Below are 21,208 nucleotides of genomic sequence, written 5' to 3'. Positions count from 1 at the left end.
AGGTCAAGTCTGACCTGTTGAAGGAGGTTGATTCTCCGTCGTTTTCATTATGGACAGACCACCCGGAGTCTTCATTGACTCAAGAAAAAGGGTCCTTAATGTCCACTTGTGAATGCAAGTCTCTCTGGTCCAACCAACAATCGTCATGGTCCGAAACACTACTGGCCGTCCTTGAGTCTTCACGATCCAAGACTCTGTTCAAAGACCCGGGATTGTCAATGTCCACTTCTCCATTGGACAACCGGGAATATTCACTGTCCAAGTCTCAGGTGGAAGCCCTAGATTCTCATCTGTCCATGACTCAAGTGGACGACCAGGAGTTTTCACTGTCCAAGTCTTCTTTGTACACATCTCTGGTGGACGACCAGGACTCTTCAATAAACATGTCTCTGTTGGACGACCTGGAGTATTCCCTGTCAAAGTCTCTAGTAAGTGGCTCACTTTCCACACCTGTCGTGGACAAACTGTCTTTACTGTCTTTCCTTTCCAAAACTCTGGTGAAAGAACTAGATTCTTCACAGTCCAACTCTCTGGTCATTGACCTGGAGTCTTCACTATCTACATCTCTGCAGGACAACCTGGAGTGTTTACTGTCCATGTCTCTGCTGGATGACCTGGAATCTTCATTGTTCACATCTCTGGTGGACGACCAGGACTCTTCAATTAACATGTCTCTGTTGGACTACCTGGAGTCTTCACTGTCCACATCTCTGCTGGACCACGTGGAGTCTTCACTGTCCACATCTATGCTGGACGACCTGGAGTTTTCACTGTCCACGTCTCTGCTGGAAGACCTGGAGTCTTCACTGTCCACGTTTCCGATGGACGATCTGGAGTTTTCACTGTCCACATCTCTGCTGGAAGACCTGGAGTCTTCACTATCTACGTTTCCGATGGACGATCTGGAGTCTTCAGTGTACACATCTCTGCTGGAAGACCTGGAGTCTTCACTGTCCAGATCTCTGCTGGAAGACCTGGAGTCTTCACTGTCTACATCTCTGCTGGACGACCTGGAGTCTTCAGTGTCCACATATCTGCTGGACGACCTGGAGTCTTCACTGTCCACATCTCTGCTGGAAGACTTGGAGTCTTCACTGTCCAGATCTCTGCTGGAAGACCTGGAGTCTTCACTGTCCACATCTCTGCTGGACGACCTGGAGTCTTCACTGTCCACATCTCTGCTGGAAGACTTGGAGTCTTCACTGTCCAGATCTCTGCTGGAAGACCTGGAGTCTTCACTGTCCACATCTCTGCTGGACGACCTGGAGCCTTCAGTGTCCACATCTCTGCTGGACGACCTGGAGTCTTCACTTTCCACATCTCTGCTGGAAGACCTGGAGTCTTCACTGTCCAGATCTCTGCTGAAAGACCTGGAGTCTTCACTGTCCACGTTTCCGATGGACGATCTGGAGTCTTCACTGTCCACATCTCTGCTGGAAGACCTGGAGTCTTCACTGTCCAGATCTCTGCTGCAAGACCTTGAGTCTTCACTGTCCACATCTCTGCTGGACGACCTGGAGCCTTCAGTGTCCACATCTCTGCTGGACGACCTTGAGTCTTCACTGTCCAGATCTCTGCTGGAAGACCTGGAGTCTTCACTGTCTACATCTCTGCTGGATGACCCGGAGTCTTCAGTGTCCACATCTCTGCTGGAAGACCTGGAGTCTTCACTGTCCAGATCTCTGCTGGAAGACCTGGAGTCTTCACTGTCTACATCTCTGCTGGACGACCTGGAGTCTTCAGTGTCCACATATCTGCTGGACGACCTGGAGTCTTCACTGTCCACATCTCTGCTGGAAGACTTGGAGTCTTCACTGTCCAGATCTCTGCTGGAAGACCTTGAGTCTTCACTGTCCAGATCTCTGCTGGAAGACCTGGAGTCTTCACTGTCCACATTTCCGATGGATGATCTGGAGTCTTCACTGTCCACATCTCTGCTGGAAGACCTGGAGTCTTCACTGTCCAGATCTCTGCTGGAAGACCTTGAGTCTTCACTGTCCACATCTCTGCTGGACGACCTGCAGTCCTCACTGTCCATGTATACATTAGATATGTTGTATTTCTCTTCTACTCCTCCAGGGTCCAGCAGATTCTCTGAGTCATTATACTTCACTCCTAGCAAGTCATGTGACATTTTCGGTTTAATAATTTCCTCCCAATCACTTTTATTTGTGACAAGAGTTCCTGGACAAAGCTACTCAAGGGCACCTGTGTTAATGACGTCCTCATGGATGATGACTTCATCTGTCCAACTGTCCTCTACTCCTTCCATAAGTGAGTTTTTATTCTGTTCTACTGATTTGACTGTAACATAATTTCGACGCTTAAATTGTTTTTGTTTTCAGGTTCTGTGAATCTCCCACCTGAAGTATTACAAATGATTCCGTCTCTGACAGCGACCATTGGCTCTACCTTCCAGTTTACGATCCCACATGGAACTTTCATGGACCCTGAGGACGGTGCTGCTGTGTCCCTGGAGATTAAGCTACTGGACAGACCTCAGGTCCGTGTGGGGTCCTGGTTAAGGCTGGATGGTGAGACTCTCCACGGAGTTCCTCTGGAATGGGACCTTCGCTTTTCTCCTCAAGTGGTACTATTGGCAGCACGAGACCTTCAAGGCCTCCAGGGTGCTTGGCTGCCTTTGACCTTCGACCTCCGTTTTCGACCCAGCATCCCTTGCCACACCTTCACTTTGACGGTTGCACGCAGTCTTCGTGCTGTCCTCCGCCGACGCCAGCAGGTGGAGCTCTTCCTAACGAAACTCTCAGCATTCTTTAAAAGTTCCAGTCGACACCTGTCAATCATCTCTCTGATGCCTGGGTCCATCGTGGTCACATGGTACAACCAGAGTTTGTGTGTGGCCAGAGGAACGACATGCCCGGTTGCTGAGATCCAAAGACTGTGGTCAGCCATGACAACAGTGGACGGAGGTGTAGCACCTGAATTCAGGGACTCAATGCTTCCACAGTTCCCGGTCACTGATGTGGCACCAGCCCGCTTCGGACCCGACTGTTCGACTCTGGTCTCAAGTCTGCCCACCAGCACCGCGTGTGGAGCTACTTTGACGACGTCCCCCCGGCCCACGAGACACGTGAGGTTCCTCGGTATGTTCACGGCACTCCTTGTCACCTGCCTCCTGATTCTGGTGCTCCTGCTGGTCCTTGTGGTACTGTTCTGCCATCGAAGTACCACCGACACTTCTGGAGGACCTTTTGTCTCAATGTACAGTCTAGATCTGGGGCCAAGGAGACCCCCTGAATGTGGGAGTAAAAAAACCCTGGGGGAAAAGACCCCACAAGAACCTGTTGCTGTGGGTACTGTCACTGACAAGAAAAGTCTTGTCAACCCTCGGACCCCGTATCGCCTCTAAAGAACATATAGAACTTAATTTGAGTCTTTGGAAAAATGTTATGGGGAAATAAGAGTAACATTTTACTTGTTCAAAAATACTTAAGCTTATTTTAAATCCGCCTGACTAGTCTGTAGGAGCCAGAATTCATAATGGTTTGTTGGAGATTAAATACTCATTTCACTTAAAAAATGTTTTTTATTTTTTATTTTCTGCCTCACTGCTTCAATAAACCTACCATTAAAAGAATAGACCACCTATAAACAGTGAGGGATCAAATATTTATTAAAACTCTACATGATTATATTGGAGACTTGGATATATGTTACACACCTCAGCTTGGAAGGGACCCTGACTGACATGTGGAAAATCAGGACCTGGACCGTCACTTGTGAAATACCAGACAATGAGACCAGTTCATGAAAGAATCATGACCAATGTAAAATCTATTGACAGCTGGTCACATGATTTATTTGGTTCCACAATATTTACAAAAGTCAACTTGATAACAGCAAAAGAGAAACAAGGTGATCCAAAAAATGTAAAAAACGAGGACATCATCTGGACGTCTTTCCATTCTCTTGGATGTCCATCCTGGAGAGACGTGGAAAGTGATCAGCGGTTGAGAGGTGACTCACTCATTCATTCACTCACTTACCCATTCTCCTCTTTCAGGTGCTGATACAACTCAAACTTGTTGTTGACAGAACTCGCTCTTCCCAAAAACTCCTGGTGCTTCCTGGAGTTTGCTGCAGTGAGACGGTTCGTCCACATTGTGAGGAGAGAGACGGGACCTGAAGAGAGGGATGAGGAAGGATGAAGAAGTGAACAGAGAGAAGAGATTGAGGCATCAGGACGAATCACGTAAAGGTATCTATATAGAGAGTGACCAGCGGTGCAAAGATGAGTTAGTGAGTTGAATTAACTGGAGATAAATGGATAAAAAGTGAGTGTCGGATGTTATTCAAAATGAAGATGAAGAATAAATGGGTGCAGGACAAAAGCATCACCTTTGATCCTGTCGGGAGGCGGGACTTCCTGTGAGGTCAAACGAGGTTTCTTGTTCAGAGGCTCTGGAGAATCTGGGGAGTCTTTGATCACCTCCGACTCTGGATCTTCCTTGTCCAGAAACGTCTTGACCCTGCAGAGACCAAAGCAGAAACCCAGGTCAATGCTATGCATGGTTCAAGAACGGAGACGACAGCAGAACTAGGACGTTCCTCTCCGACTCCTTCCAGTTCTTCTCCTCTGCCTCCTTGGTGCCGTTCTTCTCAGCACGCTCCTCTCGGTCCTCCCTTTTTCTGCCACGCTTCTTGCGTTCCTCCTCCTCGGGTGGCTTGCTGCGGCAGGCGGCGATACATTCAAGGACGCGTTGGTGACGCTCGGTGGACCCGGAGTGAGTTTTCACCAGCGTCTCAAGCTCGTTCCACATGATGCGGTACTGCTCGTCTCTGACAGGACACGGGTTTCATGATTAGACATGGCCGGCCTCTTGTTTATACAAAACCACAACCTCTTATTATCATAACAACTAGCAGGTACCAAGTACCTTTTCGGGCCTTTTCCTCGGGATCCCACGGTGGAGATTGGAAGCGGGTCATTCTTGCGCTCCATGTCCACCAGGTTGTACACGGTCTTCTGGCAGGTCAGCACGTCCTCTTCACTCAGGGTCTCCTTCACGATGAGGTTGGCCAATGGCACCACCTAGTGGACAGAGAAGTTAGTAGCTTCACTTACACTTTATTGGTCAGACGATGATGACTATGAAAATGTCTTCTCACCGCCTGCATGTTGAAGATGGTGGTCTGCGAGATGATCATGGGCCAGTACCGAGTGTGACGCTCCAGCTGAGCTCTGGCTCGCTGAGACGGCAGTTTTCCTGAAATGTGCTGGACGCTCTCAGACACCGGAGTCAGCCGGTTCTCTCTCATGAACTCTCCAAAGTCCTGCAGGAAAAGAGCAGTTACACTACCTTTTTTTGGGACCCCCAGGGACCGGGACGTACCGTGATGCGGTAGTCGGTGACACGGCCGCCGCAGCCCTCGCTGATGGATGGCGGGTCCTCCAGGATCGAGCGATTGCTGTTGAGCACGTGCAGGAAGATCTCGCCGCCATGGCTGCTTAACATGTGGCTGATGACCTTCGAGCCAGACTTCCTGGGCTGCTCCAGCAGAACCGAGCGACCTGATGAACATGAGAGTCACGTGACTTGCACGAGGTGGACAATGGCTTAGCTCGGTTACTCACCGTTGAGAAGGAAGTTGGTGAGGCAGGAAGACGGGCGACTGTTGACGTCGGTGGGCGAGATGCGATACGCCCCGGTGCAGTAGTGCAGCTCTGAGGCAGGTCACATGATCAGCACGCAAGCAACCAGCAGCTTTCGACAAAACTCACCAATGATGTTGGTCCTGGGTGTGCACCACTTCAACGTGATGGTCTCCTTCAGACTGTTCTCTCGTGTGCTGGTCCCAGCCATGTGCAAGTCTCCTGCACACACACACACACAAGTTGTTGACCATCTCGCAGGCCCACGTCAACGTGTCACTTCCTGTGACTCACCGCTCTTAAAGAACTCCAGGTGAGCATCTCTGTGATGGAGAAGCTCCACATCGTAGTTAGCTGAAGTGTTAGCATGCTGCTCCTCCTACACGCACAATAACATGACATCATTCTTACAACACACATGCTTGTCGACATGGACACACACAATGCTGCTCTCGTGTGATGTTTGTGCATGTTCCCGATATGATTGCTCTTTGTGTTATGTGCCCTTCAATTATGTTGGTCTTGAAATGCATTTTGTGTTGACGTATTTGCTCTAAATGTGATGCGTTTCAACACACGTGTTTTAAATGTGATGTGTGTTGACGTACGCGTGTTGAATGTTGTGTGTGTGTGTAGATGCGTGTGTAAATGTGATGTTTGTTGATAGACTTGTATGTTGTGAACAAAACTAACAGAAGTTGTGTTCACAGTTTCTAGGGCTTGAGAAGGGTGAGGTGCGAAACTCTGGGAGGCTCTAGAGAGGAAGATCAGGAGTCACTGGGGGGGAGGACCTTCTGACCAGAGACTGCTGCTCACGTTCAAACTGAAGAAAAGCTGAACTGTAAGCAGAGCTCCTCGTCTACCACCTCTTACCCAAGTGTGTGTTCCCAGTACTGACCTGCTCACAAATATTTAATGTCGGCTAGCAAGACAGAAAGTAGAGCATGAAACCAGCAGCTCAGAGGCGGCAGCAGGACCACACGTGTCAGTTCGCGGCGACCTACCTTCATGGGGATGTTGGTGATGGTGGTAGAGGTCAAGTCGAAATGCTGCTGGACCAGAATGTTTAACTTGCTGGCCAAGTGCCTCCCTGCACGGACGCTGTGGACCTCAGTCGTTAGCAGGGGCGAGATCTAGAACAGAACCGGGACATACTGAAGCTCAAAGGACACAAATCCAGATTTGAAACATCAATACTAAACCATGTACTTTTCAGCCTGACCCTATATTTTTCGCTCACCTCTTTTTTTGGCCGGTCCGAGACCAACGTGTCTTCGCCCTGTGGGAAGATGTGGACGAGAACCAGCTCACACTGTTGGATGGACATCAACCTGAAAGACACACAAATAGGTCCAGCCACCTCTTGATACGGAGCCAAAAGAGCACTCACCGGTCTGATCCAGCGGCCAGCTTGTTCTGCTCCGTGATGGTTTCTTGGATGCAGTCCTCCAGCATCCTGACGTGTGTGTCGCTAAGACGTGAACACAGAGTGTGGAGAGTTGGCTGGTGTTCCGACTGGTCCAGGAAGAACGTGTGCACTCACCTCTTGGCGTTGGTCAAACAGATTATCCGCCCTCTGTTGGCCACTTGCTCGGCTGTTTCCATGAGATCAATGCGCTTCTCGTGCTGCAGCTCTGTTATCCTACAAAGGGACTCCACCGCTGCCTCCAGTCCATGCAAAATGCTGCAGCACTCGGGGTCCTCACGAGGGTTTGGAGGTCCGACAGCCGCCAGCGCCGACATCAGCTGCGAGGAACAAAAGTTAGGAAGTCTAAAGTCTCCAAGGTGATGAGCACTTACTCACCTCGTGTGTGCTCTGGGCTTCTCGTCTCCAGCTGTTTAGTGCATGGAACTCAGAATCGCTGACAATGTAGTTGATCTGCACAACCGTGGAGAACATGTTAGTCATCTGTGACGTCATTCAGGAACCAAAGGACGCACCAGTTTGTCGACTGGATATATGTCGTAGAGGATCCTGCAGTACTCCATGGAGCACTCCACGGCACAGGTCCACAGGGACTTTGACACGGGAGCAAGAGGGACGACGCCCTGGGCCCTGCTCTTGGTCAGGACGTCGCATTCCACCTGTTGGCGGCTGGACTCTGACATGTACGGACAGTGGTCCACCACAAAGACAGTCTTGTGAGACACTGAGAACATCCTCATCCTGAGTGCTGTAGAGACATAAGAAAGAACTAAGAACAACTTTAATTTGGTGATAAAGCTTACAAATTAGACACACAATTCGCCTCTTTCTTGTTCGTTGCTGACTCAATTGTTTCCCGTTTGATGTGCAATATTAGTGACGTCAGAGCGTGACAAAACACGGTGATTTTAATTTAATATTTGTTAAATTACTGTTTATGACGCTATAAATAGATAGTTCGGCTTACCGGAAAGTTAGACGTCTCGACTTAAAATGATTTCAACAGGGACGTATTTCAGGCCACGCTGTTATTTATACGTGTTGTGTCTCTTAGCCGTTAGCATGCTAACATGACATGACTGCCATGGAGCTAGCATTGGCGAATAACGAAGAGCCGACTTTTAGGTCGAGAGTGAGGTGCGTTTTACCGCAGTGATCGTCATGTTTACTCAGTTAACGTGATCGTCCAACTGTGTGTTAAGCCACGATCTGTATATAAATCAAACAGACGCGGTAACTACACCGGTGTTAGCTTATGTGAGCTACCGGGTTTGTTATTAGCGGATGTCCGACATGAATGTTCGTCCCCGTCTCTGGTTCCGCTCTTTCTCTCCTTCAAACAATTTTTCTGGGGGGGTTCAAATGATTCAGTTTAAAGTTCCTTAAGTTCAACATCATTGACCATCACACCAACCCAGCGTGACACACAGTGTTTAAAGTTGACTTTGTTTGTTTGTTTACATGCTTTTCCGTTACTCTACCCCTCCCCTCTTTAAATTCCATCTCGTCACGTGACTGAAAAAGTTTAACTCCTCAAACTTTCTCAAACAAAAAAGAAACAATCGAATTAAAACTTTTTAAGATCAGGGTTAAAAACAAAACAGATGCATGTGTGGTCTTTGGTGTGTGTTTTTTTCGGTGTTTGTTGGAAACAGCTGGAGGCGGGTCTCGGGTCTCGCCCTCCTCCCTTCCAACCACACCCGAGACTTCCTGAGCCAGCACCAAACTTCTAGACCTCTTTGGTGGGACCTATTCTGCGGCAACAGGAGAGCCAGAACCTTTCCTCGCACCAGCGGGTGTTTGACCGTAAAAGGCCTGATCTGGTTCTGGAGGGGTTCGGGGGACCATGAGCAGCACCCTGGAGATGGAGTATCTGACCGACCCCGAGGACACGGAGAACGGAGTCGTGGAGGAGATGATCGAAGAGGAAGTCGGTGAGTGGTACCGATCCTTTGACAGAAGTTCTGGTGCTCGAATGTTCTGCGTCATGAAAGGTTCTAAGGAAACGCCCACCTCCAGACATGAGTCAGAGTTAAGTCCTTAAGAGTTGAGTCCTTAACAGTGTCACCTTCAGTGCAGAAAGACGAGTGAATGGATGAAAGTTTGTTTTTTATTTGTATATTGTTATAATGTCGGTCATCCACCATCCCAGCTACACAGGGTGAGAAGTGAGGGACACATAGTAGGAGCACAACTCCTACACGTACACAACATGCTCATAAAAGTAAGTAAGTAAGTGATTTTTATTTATATAGCGCTTTTCCAGACCAGGGTCACAAAGCGCTTAAACAATCAAAACAATATTCAATAAAATATATACTTTAAAGATCAAGATAAAACTGATAACACAACAGGAGTTCCAGAACGTCAAGGAAAAGCCTGAACAAATAAAAACGTCTTAAGATGTTTCTTAAAGGAGTCAGTAGATTCCATCAAGCGCAAAGAGAGAAAAAGGAAAATGAACAAGTTAATCATCAGTATTTTCCATCATATTTACAATTGTTGTTGTTTACCCGCTACATCTGTACAGGAAGTGGTAAAGGAAACGCAGCTTGATTTGTGACTGGTTTCCGTGATTGATCGCATTCAGGAACATTGTTTGCAGGTGCAACATCAAGGACATGCTCACTCCACCACCGCCTATTATATTAAATATCTCATGACGTGAAACGGAACCATGACCAGTTTGTTCTGTTACAGTTTATCCAGAGGAGTTTTTGCCAACCTACCACAGTATTAAGGAAGGAAGCGCCATCGCTAAAGTACAACAGGTGAGTCAGTGTCTTCTCTCTGGTCACGTGACATATTTAAGTTTGCCGATTCTCCCTCCATCACCACCTGAAAAATGTGGTCAAGAACTTCTGGTTTGCGTGACTGACAGCTGTTGTCAGCCCCGCCCCCTCTATCATGTGTCAAAACACACTCAGGGGATGGAGGAGTCGAACCACACAGGCTCCGCCCCCTTCCACCTGCTCATATATAAACCAGGTAGAGACTGGTATCTGCTCCATCTCTCTCGGGCGGCCCACGCCGTGTCATCATGTACGATGTGATGGATGAGCCGGAGTTTGAGTTCCAGCCCGTCGACCTCCCTGACCGGAAAGTCTTCCGTCCTCAGAGTGACTTCAACCAGAAGCCCGACTCGCTGTTCTTCAACGACGGCGTGCGGCGGATCGACTACATCCTGGTGTACGAGGACGAGGACAAGAAGGACTTCGAGAAGAGACACACTTTCCAGCGCAAGAAGGTGAGACACTTCTAGTTCACTTGCCGTGAAGTCAAGAGTGTGTATGTAAAACACACGCACTGTTACACACACACAAACACACACACACAGATACCTCCATCCACAATGTATCTCCAGTAGACACGATTTCATCACAGCAGACGACCACAGGGCTTATCTAGACTTCGCAACAGAGACACACCTGATCCTGCTCTGATCCTCACCTGTACCTCCACCCCGGGGACTCCCGGGTGCCACCGGTGCTGCGGTACTGTGGTGCGCATCAGTCGGACCGGTCGATCAGCTGACCCGTCTTGTGGACCTGAACTGTTTGTTGTGGCAATAAGGGTGAAGGTTGCCGGTCGGTGGAGATGTTACAGGTGTGAGTCCCCGTGGTTTGCTTTTGAGCAACACAGGAAAAGTGAGGATGATGATCTGATGTCAACATGTCTTCTTCCTCTCCTGCAGAGACGACGAGAATTCTTCGAGGCCAGTCTGATGAAGATGGGGATGGAGCTGGAGGCCACACCCTCGGTCTGTCCGTCTGCGTGTCTGTCCATCCGAACAAGGTTTTATAACGTCCCTTCTGTGTCTCGCCAGGTTCTGGACGACCAGCTGATGTACGTGAAGGTCCACATGCCCTGGAGTGTTCTGTGCACGTATGCTGAGGTCCTCCACATCAAGCTGCCCATCCAGCCCAACGACCTCTCGTCGCAGCCGTCGCCGTTGAAATTCCTGCACTTCCTCACAAAGCACTTCTACCCCAGCGAAGACTTGATCCAGAAAGAGTCCGAGTTCTTCACCGCACCGTTCGAGAAAGACCGACTGGAGTTCTTCTATGTTCAGGACCAGGAAACCTTCTTCACGCCCGCCATGAGGAGCAGGATGGTGAGGCCGGACAAGTGGAGGATAACGGAACTGCACTGCAAATTCAAGTTTCTCCTTCCTGGTCTGAGCCTCTTGTTGTGATGCAGGCTTTCTACATCCTGAGTCGAGCTCCGTACGAAATACGAGGAAGTCACAAGAAGTTTGGGATCAATAAGCTGCTGGACTCTAACGTGTACAAGGCTGCGTACCCCCTGCACGACGTGAGTTCAGCCCAGAAATAAGAGCATGACACAAGTCATGATGTTCATAAAACACTTGAGTTCCTGTTTCTCTTTATTCTTTTTCCTCTTACTTCTTCTGACCTAAACTTTGTTCCGCTTCTACTTCCACAAATTTAATCCGATTTGAACCGTTCAAACTTTTATCAATTCAGCTCGTTCCAGTCTAGTCCAGGCTATGTTCTACCTCTGTATTATCTCTTCCCCTCTTTCTTTTATTCCACTTTTTCTACCCTTTTTTTCTCCATTCATTTCAATGGGGAAACTCTTCAACTCATGTTTCGACTCCTTCCACTTCAATCTGTGATACTTTCCACTACTAATTCCACTACTACTGCCTTATACTTATACTTATAGTTATACTTATACTTATACTTCTCTTGTACTTATACTCCTCCACTTTTTGACTCTTCCACTCCTTCACTCCTTCAGTCCTTCACTCATCCACTCATCCACTCATCCACTCTTTCACTCTTTCACTACTCAATAGTTAAACTTATAGTTATACTTATAATTATAGTAAAACTTATACTTATACTTATAATTATAGTTAAACTTATAGTTATACTTATAGTTATACTTATAATTATAGTAAAACTTATACTTATAGTTATAGTTAAACTTATAGTTATACTTATAATTATAGTTAAACTTATGCTAATAGTTATAATTATAGTTAAACTTATATTTATACTTATAATTATAGTTATACGTATACTTATAATTACAGTTAAACTTATACTTATAGTTATACTTATAATTATAGTTTAACTTATACTTATAGTTATACTTAAACTTTCCTTCACTCCTCCACTCCTTCACTCCTCCAATACTCTACTCAATAAATCCTCTACTCCTTCACTCCTCTACTCCTTCACTCCTCCAATACTCTACTCATTAAATCCTCTACTCCTTCACTCCTCTACTCCTTCACTCCTCCAATACTCTACTCATTAAATCCTCTACTCCTTCACTCCTGTACTACTCTACTCATTAAATCCTCTACTCCTTCACTCCTCTACTACTCTACTCCTTCACTCCTCTACTCCTCCACTACTCTACTCCTTCACTACTCTACTCATTAAATCCTTCACTACTCTACCCCTTCACTACTCTACTCATTAAATCCTTCACTACTCTACCCCTTCACTACTCTACTCATTAAATACTCTACTCCTTCACTCCTCCACTTAACTACTGAAACTACTGAACTACACATACGAGTACTACTACAAATACTAGAACTACTATGAGTACTACAAATACTACTACTACTAAGAATACTAGTACTACTACACGTACTAGTACTACTAGGAGTACTTCAATTACTAATACTACTACGAGTACCAAAAATAGAATTACTACTACGATTAATACTAGTACTACTAGGAGTACTAGTACTACGAGTACTAGTACTATTACGAGTACTTATACACGTACTAGTACTACTACAAGTACTACACGTACACTACACGTACTAGTACTACTATGAGAAGTACAAATACTAGTACTACTTCAAGTACTACGATTACTAGTACTACTACAACGGGTACTAGTACTACTATGAGTTCTAGTACTACGAGTACTAGTACTACGAGTACTACTACGAGTACTAGTACTACGAGTACTCATACTACTACAAATACTTATAGTACTACAAGTACTAGTACTAAGAGTAATTCATAATAATAATAATTGAATTTAAAGTGTGTTATCATAACAAAGTTATCTGAAGACACTTTACAGTTGAAGTAATACTATAGTGGAGAAAGTAAAAACAGATCAATAATAAAGTACAGTGTGGCTGGAGCAGGAAAAAGTTTCTTTTAGAAGAACCTGGAGCAGAAGTAAACAGTTGATGAATCAAAACAAGAGCGTCCAGGTTTACTTGTTGAACAAAGACCAAGATGACACGATTGATCAGGTGAAAGCAATCGTGGATAAATGAACACATGACTTCCTCAACCAGACCCTGCGATGGATCACAGATTCACTGATGCACTGAGACAACAATGTTTTTAGAACCTATGAAGAACTCAGAGACGAAATGAAAAAAACAGGAACCATTGCTTAAGACTGTAAAGATATATCAAAAAATAAATGTCATTTGTTTCATGGCTTGATGGTCTAGTGGTATGAACTTCACTCTTGATGACTGAGGTTCAAAACCCAGAGGTGACATATAGCTTTAGTTTCTCTCTTCATGTAGATATGGTTTGTTTATAGTCTGTGGAAAAGTTCTCTTTTATCTCTTCCCCTCTTTCTTTTATTCCACTTTTTCTACCCTTTTTTCCCCCGTTCATTTCAATGAGGAAACTCTTCAACTCAACTTTCAACTCCTTCCACTGTAACATACTACTTCTACTACTAATTCCACTACTACTTCTACTACTAATTCCACTACTACTTCTACTACTAATTCCACTACTACTTCCACTACTACTACTTCCACAACTACTACTTCAAATACTACTTCCACTAATACTTCCACTACTACTACTTCAACTACTACTTCCAGTACTATTTCCACTACTACTAATCCAACTACTTCTTCCACTACCAGTTCCACTTCTACTGATTCCACTACTACTACTTCCGGTACTACCAATTGTGTGAATGCTGCTCAGCATTCACACTGCATTTTCGTCCGGAGATGCACTCTTTTCTAGTTACTATCACAACACAAGTCATGATGTTCATAAAACACTTGTTACAATCACAACACAAGTCATGATGTTCTTAAAACACTTGTTACTATCACAACACAAGTCATGATGTTCATAAAACACTTGTTACAATCACAACACAAGTCATGATGTTCATAAAAAACACTTGTTACAATCACAACACAAGTCATGATGTTCATAAAACACTTGTTACGATCACAACACAAGTCATGATGTTCAGAAAACACTTGTTATAATCTCAACACAAGTCATGATGTTCATAAAACACTTGTTATAATCTCAACACAAGTCATGATGTTCATAAAACACTTGTTACAATCATAACACAAGTCATGATGTTCTTAAAACACTTGTTACTATCACAACACAAGTCATGATGTTCTTAAAACACTTGTTACAATCACAACACAAGTCATGATGTTCTTAAAACACTTGTTACAATCACAACACAAGTCATGATGTTCATAAAACACTTGTTACAATCACAACACAAGTCATGATGTTCATAAAACACTTGTTACAATCACAACACAAGTCATGATGTTCTTAAAACACTTGTTACAATCACAACACAAGTCATGATGTTCATAAAACACTTGTTACAATCACAACACAAGTCATGATGTTCTTAAAACACTTGTTACAATCTCAACACAAGTCATGATGTTCTTAAAACACTTGTTACAATCACAACACAAGTCATGATGTTCATAAAACACTTGTTACGATCTCAACACAAGTCATGACAGTCATAAAAACACATGTTAGGATCAGGTCAAAAGTTACGTCAGTTCAGAAGAAACACTGCATGAGGCCTGATGTATCTCTAAGGCCAGCATTAATGTTTCACCAGAAGTGAGTACTTTGTTCTCACACCTATCGTCATGATTCAGGGCAGGTTCAACGTCAAGTCTAAAGACTCGGACTCTCCTTGCGAGCGCTTCCGACTCTACCGTGAGTGGGCTCATCCTCGCAGCTTTTACAAGATGCAGCCACTGGACCTGATCAGGTGATGTCCCAGGTGAGCTCTGCTCATCGCCCCTCCTCTAAACCTGTGTCCGCCACAGGAAGTACTACGGCGAGAAGATCGGGATTTACTTTGCCTGGCTGGGATTCTACACCTTTATGCTGTCTGTGGCTGCTATGGTCGGACTCGCATGTTTCATCTACGGATACACCACTCAAGAGACCAGCACCTGGAGGTCAGTGTGTGTGTGTGTGTGTGTGTGTGTGTGTGTGTGTGTGTCACTAAAGTGTGTGTGTTGCAGTAAGGAAGTCTGTGACCCAGAAATCGGCGGCAAGATCATCATGTGTCCTCAGTGCGACCGTGAGTGTCAGTACTGGAAACTCAACAGCACCTGTGCGTCCTCGAAGGTCAGAAGCGGAACCGTTCGTCCGACCTCCTTCCTGTCCGCTCAAACTTTCCGACCCTCTTCCAGAAACTCTGCATCTTTGACAACTATGGAACGCTTGTTTTCGCCGTCTTCATGTCCATCTGGGGTGAGTACCGCGCCCGCAGAGTTTTTTATTGTTGAACCGTGACTTCATTTCTGTTGGTTCCTGCAGTCACTGTGTTCCTGGAGTTCTGGAAACGGTACCAGGCGGAGCTGGAGTACGAGTGGGACACGGTGGAGCTCCTGGAGCAGGAGGAGCCGTCCAGACCCGAGTACGAAGCCAAGTGTATCTACGAGAGGAAGAACCCCGTGACTGGGGTAAACAAGCTGGTGAAGGCGTGAAGTTTGAATGAACCCGGTAGTGGAATGAGTCGGTACAGGATGAATAGCGTGGACAAAGGTCTGGTGAGTGGATGAATAAAAGGTTTGTGAAAGGTGTCAGTGATTGAAGGGTGAATGCATGAACACGAGAGGTGGAAGAGTGAAGGAATGAAAGCCGAACAAATGAGTGAATAAGATAGTTTGATATTAGTTCCCTGTTATATTTCAGGGTCACTCAGCTGCTCAGTGCTGCCCCCTGCAGTCAAAGCTGTTAGCTGCAAAGGTCCATCAGAAATTAAACATTTATTTCTTCTTTTTCTCAGGTGAAGGAGAAGGTTCCGTTCACAGCGTGTGGACGATGTGCCCGAGTGACTCTGGGCTTCAGCACCGTCTTGTTCTGGGTGAGTGAACATCAATCTTTCGTCCTACGTCCAGTCGACTTGACCTCATCATGCACTCATTATTTCCTCGTTCAGCTGTTTAATACTCACCTCTTAACTCTATTCTTTTTGGAATAATCAATTAAATAATGTTTATATTAAAAGCTTTCTTTTCAATAATTGACTTTTTTTTTAAATTAATTATTTATTTACACATAGAGTTTGATTTTCCATTTCCAATAATTATTAATATTGAATAATAAAAAGACATTTTCTATTTTTTTACTCAGAGCCAGATAATAATAAAAGATCACCAAGCTTCTACAAATAATGTGATCATGACTGCTTTCATTTGTTGTCTTACACCAATATTATTTATATTGAATTAAAAAATAAGAAGAATATCAAACTCCATATGTAAAAATTAATTAATTCTGTAAATAGAAAGAATTTGAATTTCTTTATTAAATAAAAAACAACAAATTTAACCTTTTAATATCCAAATATTAAACAAGATTATTAAATAAAAACGGATTCAACCTATCAATATTATTACACAAGTAGCTATTGCATTCATTCCAAAATATAATATTCAATGCTTAAACCAAAAAATACTTTCTATAACAATGTTTTAAGCCAGGAGTGTCCTAACCGGTCCTCTAAGGGCCGGGGTTGTGCAGGTTTTTGTTCCAACCGATCAAGCCTGTACAGGTTTGAGGTTTCAGCTTAAACCAGCAACATCAGACTCACTACCAACTGATTACAATCTGAAGACTCCTGATTGGGTTAAAGGGGCTGCTCCTGATTGGTTGGAACAGAAAACAAAACAAAAACCTGCACCACCTGTTTTAAGCATTTGAAATGTAATTGAAATTAAATTCAACCTTCAATATTCTGATGGCACTGATCTACTTCCATATATATATGATGAGATCATATCATTCATAATTGTTTCCATCTCTTGTTGTGTGTGTGTGTGTGTGTGTGTGTGTGTGGCCGCAGATCTGCCTGATCGTGGTCTCCATCGTGGCCATCACCGTCTACCGTCTGGCCGCGTTCTTCGCCTTCTCGAAGCAGCTTGAAGCTCAGGACCTGACGCAGCTGAAGCAGCTGGAGGACTATGTGACGCCTCAGATGGCCACGTCGGTCACCGCCTCGCTCATCAGCTTCGTGGTCATAATGATCCTCAACACTCTTTACGAGCGCGTCGCCATCGCCATCACCGAATTCGGTCTGAAGCTGCGTGTGTGTGTGTGTGTGTGTGTGAGTGCAGGTGTGTGTCCTAATCTGTCACCGACTCCCCAGAACTGCCCAGGACCCGCCGAGACTTCGAGAACAGCCTGACTCTCAAGATGTTCCTCTTCCAGTTCGTCAACTACTACTCCTCCTGTTTCTACATCGCCTTCGCCAAAGGAAAAGCTGTGGGTTACCCCGGAGCGCCGGTTTACCTGCTGGGGAGGTACCGCAATGAAGAGGTCGGTTTCTGTGCGTCATTCTCGTTTATTGATACGTTTGTGTGCGTATAGAATAGAATAGAATAGAATAGAATAGAAAATGTTTATTCATCCCCAGAGGGGAAACACACTTGTGTTTGTAAGTCTGAGTGTGTGTCCAAGAGAAGGTTTTGTGTGTCTGGGTCTGTAAGTTAGACTTTAGACTTTCTTTATTGTCATCGCACAGAAGAACACAGCAGTGAAAACTGGCAACGAAATTCCGTTGCTTGGCAACCATTTAAAAAACAAGGGGTAGTTAGTGTGTGTGTGTAAGAAAGTATGTGTGTGTATTGTATGTGTAAACAAAGAAGTGTGTTTACACACTACCTTAATGTCTTATAGACTATAGTCAAACCGCTCGACACACGTTAGAACTCTCAGTGGAGGTTTTATGGAGCTGGGCATAAGGATCAGGCCAAGGGAAAAGGGGCGTCTGAGGAGAACCCCAATACAATTAAAATAACTCTAAATAAAACCTATGCCATATTTAATACATATTAAATAGTAGGTTTTACATTATGTTAACTCCTCAAATGCAAGGCCGATTATCCGCCTGAACTGACTCTTCTTTTATGGGTAATGTATACACTGTGCCTTCAAATGTTGTCCCCGAGCAATGCTAGGTATTTGTGCGTGTGAATATACAGTATATATAGGACCCTAACTGTGTTTGTGTGTGTTCAGTGTGATCCAGGCGGCTGCCTTATAGAACTCACCACTCAGCTGGCAATCATCATGGGGGGGAAGGCCATCTGGAACAACATTCAGGAAGTTTTGCTACCGTAAGTAAGAAGGTGCTGCCCCCTGCTGGAGCTGCACGACACCCTCACCACGTCCTCCTTCTGTCCCTTAGGTGGGTGAAGAACGTGATCTTCCGGTACTGCACCAGATCCACGTCCCACCAGGTGATCCCACGTTGGGAGCAGGACTACCAGCTGCTGCCTATCCCGAAACTGGGACTCTTCTACGAGTACCTGGAGATGGGTGAGTCCTAACACCAAGAGGACAGAGACAGTTACAACATAAAAGAGGACAGAGACAGAACATTGGAGAGAACAGATATAGTTAGAACATCAGAGAGGTCAGAGACAGAATGTCAAAGAGGACAGAGACAGTTAGAACATCAGAAAGGAAAGTTAGAACATCAGAAAGGACAGTTAAAACAGCAGAGAGGACAGAGACAGTTACAACATAAAAGAGATCAGAGACAGAACGCAGAAGAGGACAGATATAGTTAGACCATCAGAGAGGGCAGACCAGAACGTCAAAAAGGACAGAGACAGTTAGAACATCAGAAAGGTCAGTTAGAACATCAGAAAGGACAGTAAGAACATCAGAAATGACAGTTAGAACATCAAAAAGGACAGTTAGAACTTCAGAAAGGACAGTTAGAACATCAGAAATGACAGTTAGAACATCAAAAAGGACAGTTAGAACTTCAGAAAGGACAGTTAGAACATCAGAAAGGACAGTTAGAACATCAGAAAGGACAGTTAGAACATCAAAAAGGACAGTTGGAACATCAAAAAGGACAGTTGGAACATCAAAAAGGACAGTTAGAACATCAGAAGGGACAGTTAGAACATCAAAAAGGACAGTTAGAACTTCAGAAAGGACAGTTAGAACATCAGAAAGGACAGTTAGAACGTCAGAGAGGAAAGAGACATTTACAACATAAAAGAGGACTGAGACAGAACATCGGAGAGAACAGATATAGTTAGAACATCAGAGAGGTCAGAGACAGAATGTCAAAGAGGACAGAGACAGTTAGAACATCAGAGAGGAAAGTTTGAAAAGAGTTTTAGAACATTAAAAGACGGAGACAGTTGGGACATTAAAGGACAGAGACAGAATGATTGTCTACTGTCTCTCGTGACTGTGCTGTTTCCTTCCATCAGTGATCCAGTTTGGCTTCGCCACGCTCTTCGTAGCATCTTTTCCTCTTGCTCCGCTTCTGGCTCTGGTCAACAACCTGTTTGAGATCCGAGTGGACGCCTGGAAGTACACCACACAGTTTCGACGCATCGTCCCCGAGAAGGCCCGGGACATCGGAGCGTGGCAGCCCATCCTTCAGGGCGTGGCCATCCTGGCCGTGGCCACCAATGTACGCCTCTACGTCGACCCCTTCTGGTCGTCTCAATGACCGACTGCTGTGTCTCCTCAGGCCATGATCATCGCCTTCACATCCGACATGATCCCGAGACTCGTCTACTACTGGTCTTTCTCCGTGACCTCTCACGGAGGTCAGACCCACAACACCATGGAGGGCTTCATCAACAGCTCCCTGTCTGTCTTCGACGTCCTTGACTTCAGAAACAACAGTCGACCACGTGACACACCTGAGAACATCACCACCTGCAGGCAAGTGAGAGAGAGAGACTATCGTCTACTTTACACGACTCAACCTTTCTGTCCGTCATCATCATCAGGTATCGTGACTTCCGGTTTCCACCTGGTCACCGCAGAGAGTACGAGTTCAACATCCTCTACTGGCACGTTGTCGCCGCCAAGATGGCCTTCATTATTGTCGTCGAGGTAACCGTGGTTAGACACATGTGAGGAGAGAGGGACAGGACACACTTGATAAATGTGTCTCCTTCTGTTGCAGCACATTGTCTACCTGACTAAGTTCGTCCTCTCCTACGTGATTCCCGACGTTCCCTACGCTGTGAAGGAGCAGATCAAGCGGGAGCGTTACCTGACGCAGGTGATCCTGCATGAGACCAACCTGAAGCTGGTGACCAAGAAGCTGAAGCCACGGCCGGACGAGGCGTTCATGGACGACCAGGAGAAAACGCACACTGAAGAGTTTGAGATGGAATAACAGGAAGAAGGTGTTTTAGGTGGAGGTGGATCCCAAAAACCTTTCCTTCTCAACCTGAGACCACCGGACCACTAAAGGGCAGAGCACATCAGGAGTCGACTCACTTTAGATCGACGAGAAACGCACTGACTGAAGAACATGTTGTCGCAAGTTGGAGCTTCAGAGCATCAGAGATCACAGTCAGACTCACTATTGTCAGATATTTGTAGACTTGGAACACAACGCTCTCCCTGAAGAACACGACGTGATAACAAAGCATGACATTATGAGCAGGTGTTGACAACGACATGACATGACAACAGGAAAACATGACACAACAATCATCCTAAATGAATGCAAAATGAAAAATGACAACTGCATTACCGGACCAGTACAACAAGCGCAATCATTTTTTGGGGGAGTTTTTCACTTAACACCCTTGTTACCATGACAACGGCTTTTACTGACATTGTTTAAGAGATGCTGGGAGGCAGGGTCACCTCCAGTGATAAGTGTTGGATTATTTTTTATATACAAATATATATTTAGACACTTTTACCAAATATTTAATGGATCTTGTCTGTTACTATGGCTATCTACGTCGAAGCCACTACCAGTGTTACCATGGCGACACAAACCACTAATGGTTATTTCTTTACTAACACGTGTTATTTTTCTTCGTGACAGTGTGCCAAATAAAGTTTTTTTTTTTACGAACTATGTGTTGTTGTGTTGAGTATGAAGGTTTCAGTTTCCAG

General features: G+C 45.2%; 2 protein-coding genes across 3 annotated transcripts; one reads left to right on the top strand and one right to left on the bottom strand.

The window, feature by feature from the left end:
* Nucleotides 1-3,765: 3,765 nt before the first annotated feature.
* Nucleotides 3,766-10,508, bottom strand: ints13 (integrator complex subunit 13). Of its 2 annotated transcripts, none has more exons than XM_087786701.1 (17): nt 10,491-10,508; nt 7,556-7,788; nt 7,419-7,493; nt 7,158-7,360; nt 7,005-7,085; nt 6,855-6,945; nt 6,619-6,747; nt 5,909-5,993; nt 5,744-5,836; nt 5,597-5,686; nt 5,355-5,533; nt 5,131-5,295; nt 4,899-5,053; nt 4,572-4,800; nt 4,360-4,492; nt 4,008-4,143; nt 3,766-3,943 (listed from the first exon to the last, which is right to left on the bottom strand). In XM_087786701.1, exons 2-17 carry the CDS (start codon nt 7,778-7,780, stop codon nt 3,907-3,909), a joined length of 2,106 nt encoding a protein of 701 aa, XP_087642827.1. In that variant the 5' UTR covers nt 7,781-7,788; nt 10,491-10,508; the 3' UTR covers nt 3,766-3,906. The 2 variants fall into 2 exon arrangements, with proteins under 2 accessions (XP_087642827.1, XP_087642826.1); XM_087786700.1 differs by lacking the exon at nt 10,491-10,508 and adding an exon at nt 8,008-8,604.
* Nucleotides 8,719-21,160, top strand: ano6 (anoctamin 6). Its single transcript, XM_087786699.1, has 20 exons — nt 8,719-8,974; nt 9,741-9,811; nt 10,159-10,287; nt 10,735-10,800; nt 10,867-11,154; nt 11,241-11,354; nt 14,953-15,068; nt 15,127-15,261; nt 15,328-15,433; nt 15,499-15,559; nt 15,626-15,771; nt 16,098-16,175; nt 17,157-17,385; nt 17,460-17,629; nt 18,332-18,429; nt 18,501-18,631; nt 19,546-19,751; nt 19,812-20,008; nt 20,077-20,182; nt 20,256-21,160. The coding sequence occupies exons 1-20, from the start codon at nt 8,887-8,889 to the stop codon at nt 20,469-20,471; spliced, it is 2,751 nt and encodes a 916-aa protein (XP_087642825.1). The 5' UTR covers nt 8,719-8,886; the 3' UTR covers nt 20,472-21,160.
* Nucleotides 21,161-21,208: the final 48 nt, after the last annotated feature.

The sequence above is a fragment of the Callionymus lyra genome, chromosome 3 (assembly GCF_982586985.1).
Source record: "Callionymus lyra chromosome 3, fCalLyr1.hap1.1, whole genome shotgun sequence".
NCBI classification, from domain to species: domain Eukaryota; kingdom Metazoa; phylum Chordata; class Actinopteri; order Syngnathiformes; family Callionymidae; genus Callionymus; species Callionymus lyra.
The sequence above is the reverse complement of the archived record's forward strand: the minus strand, read 5'-3'. Positions and strand labels throughout refer to the sequence as shown.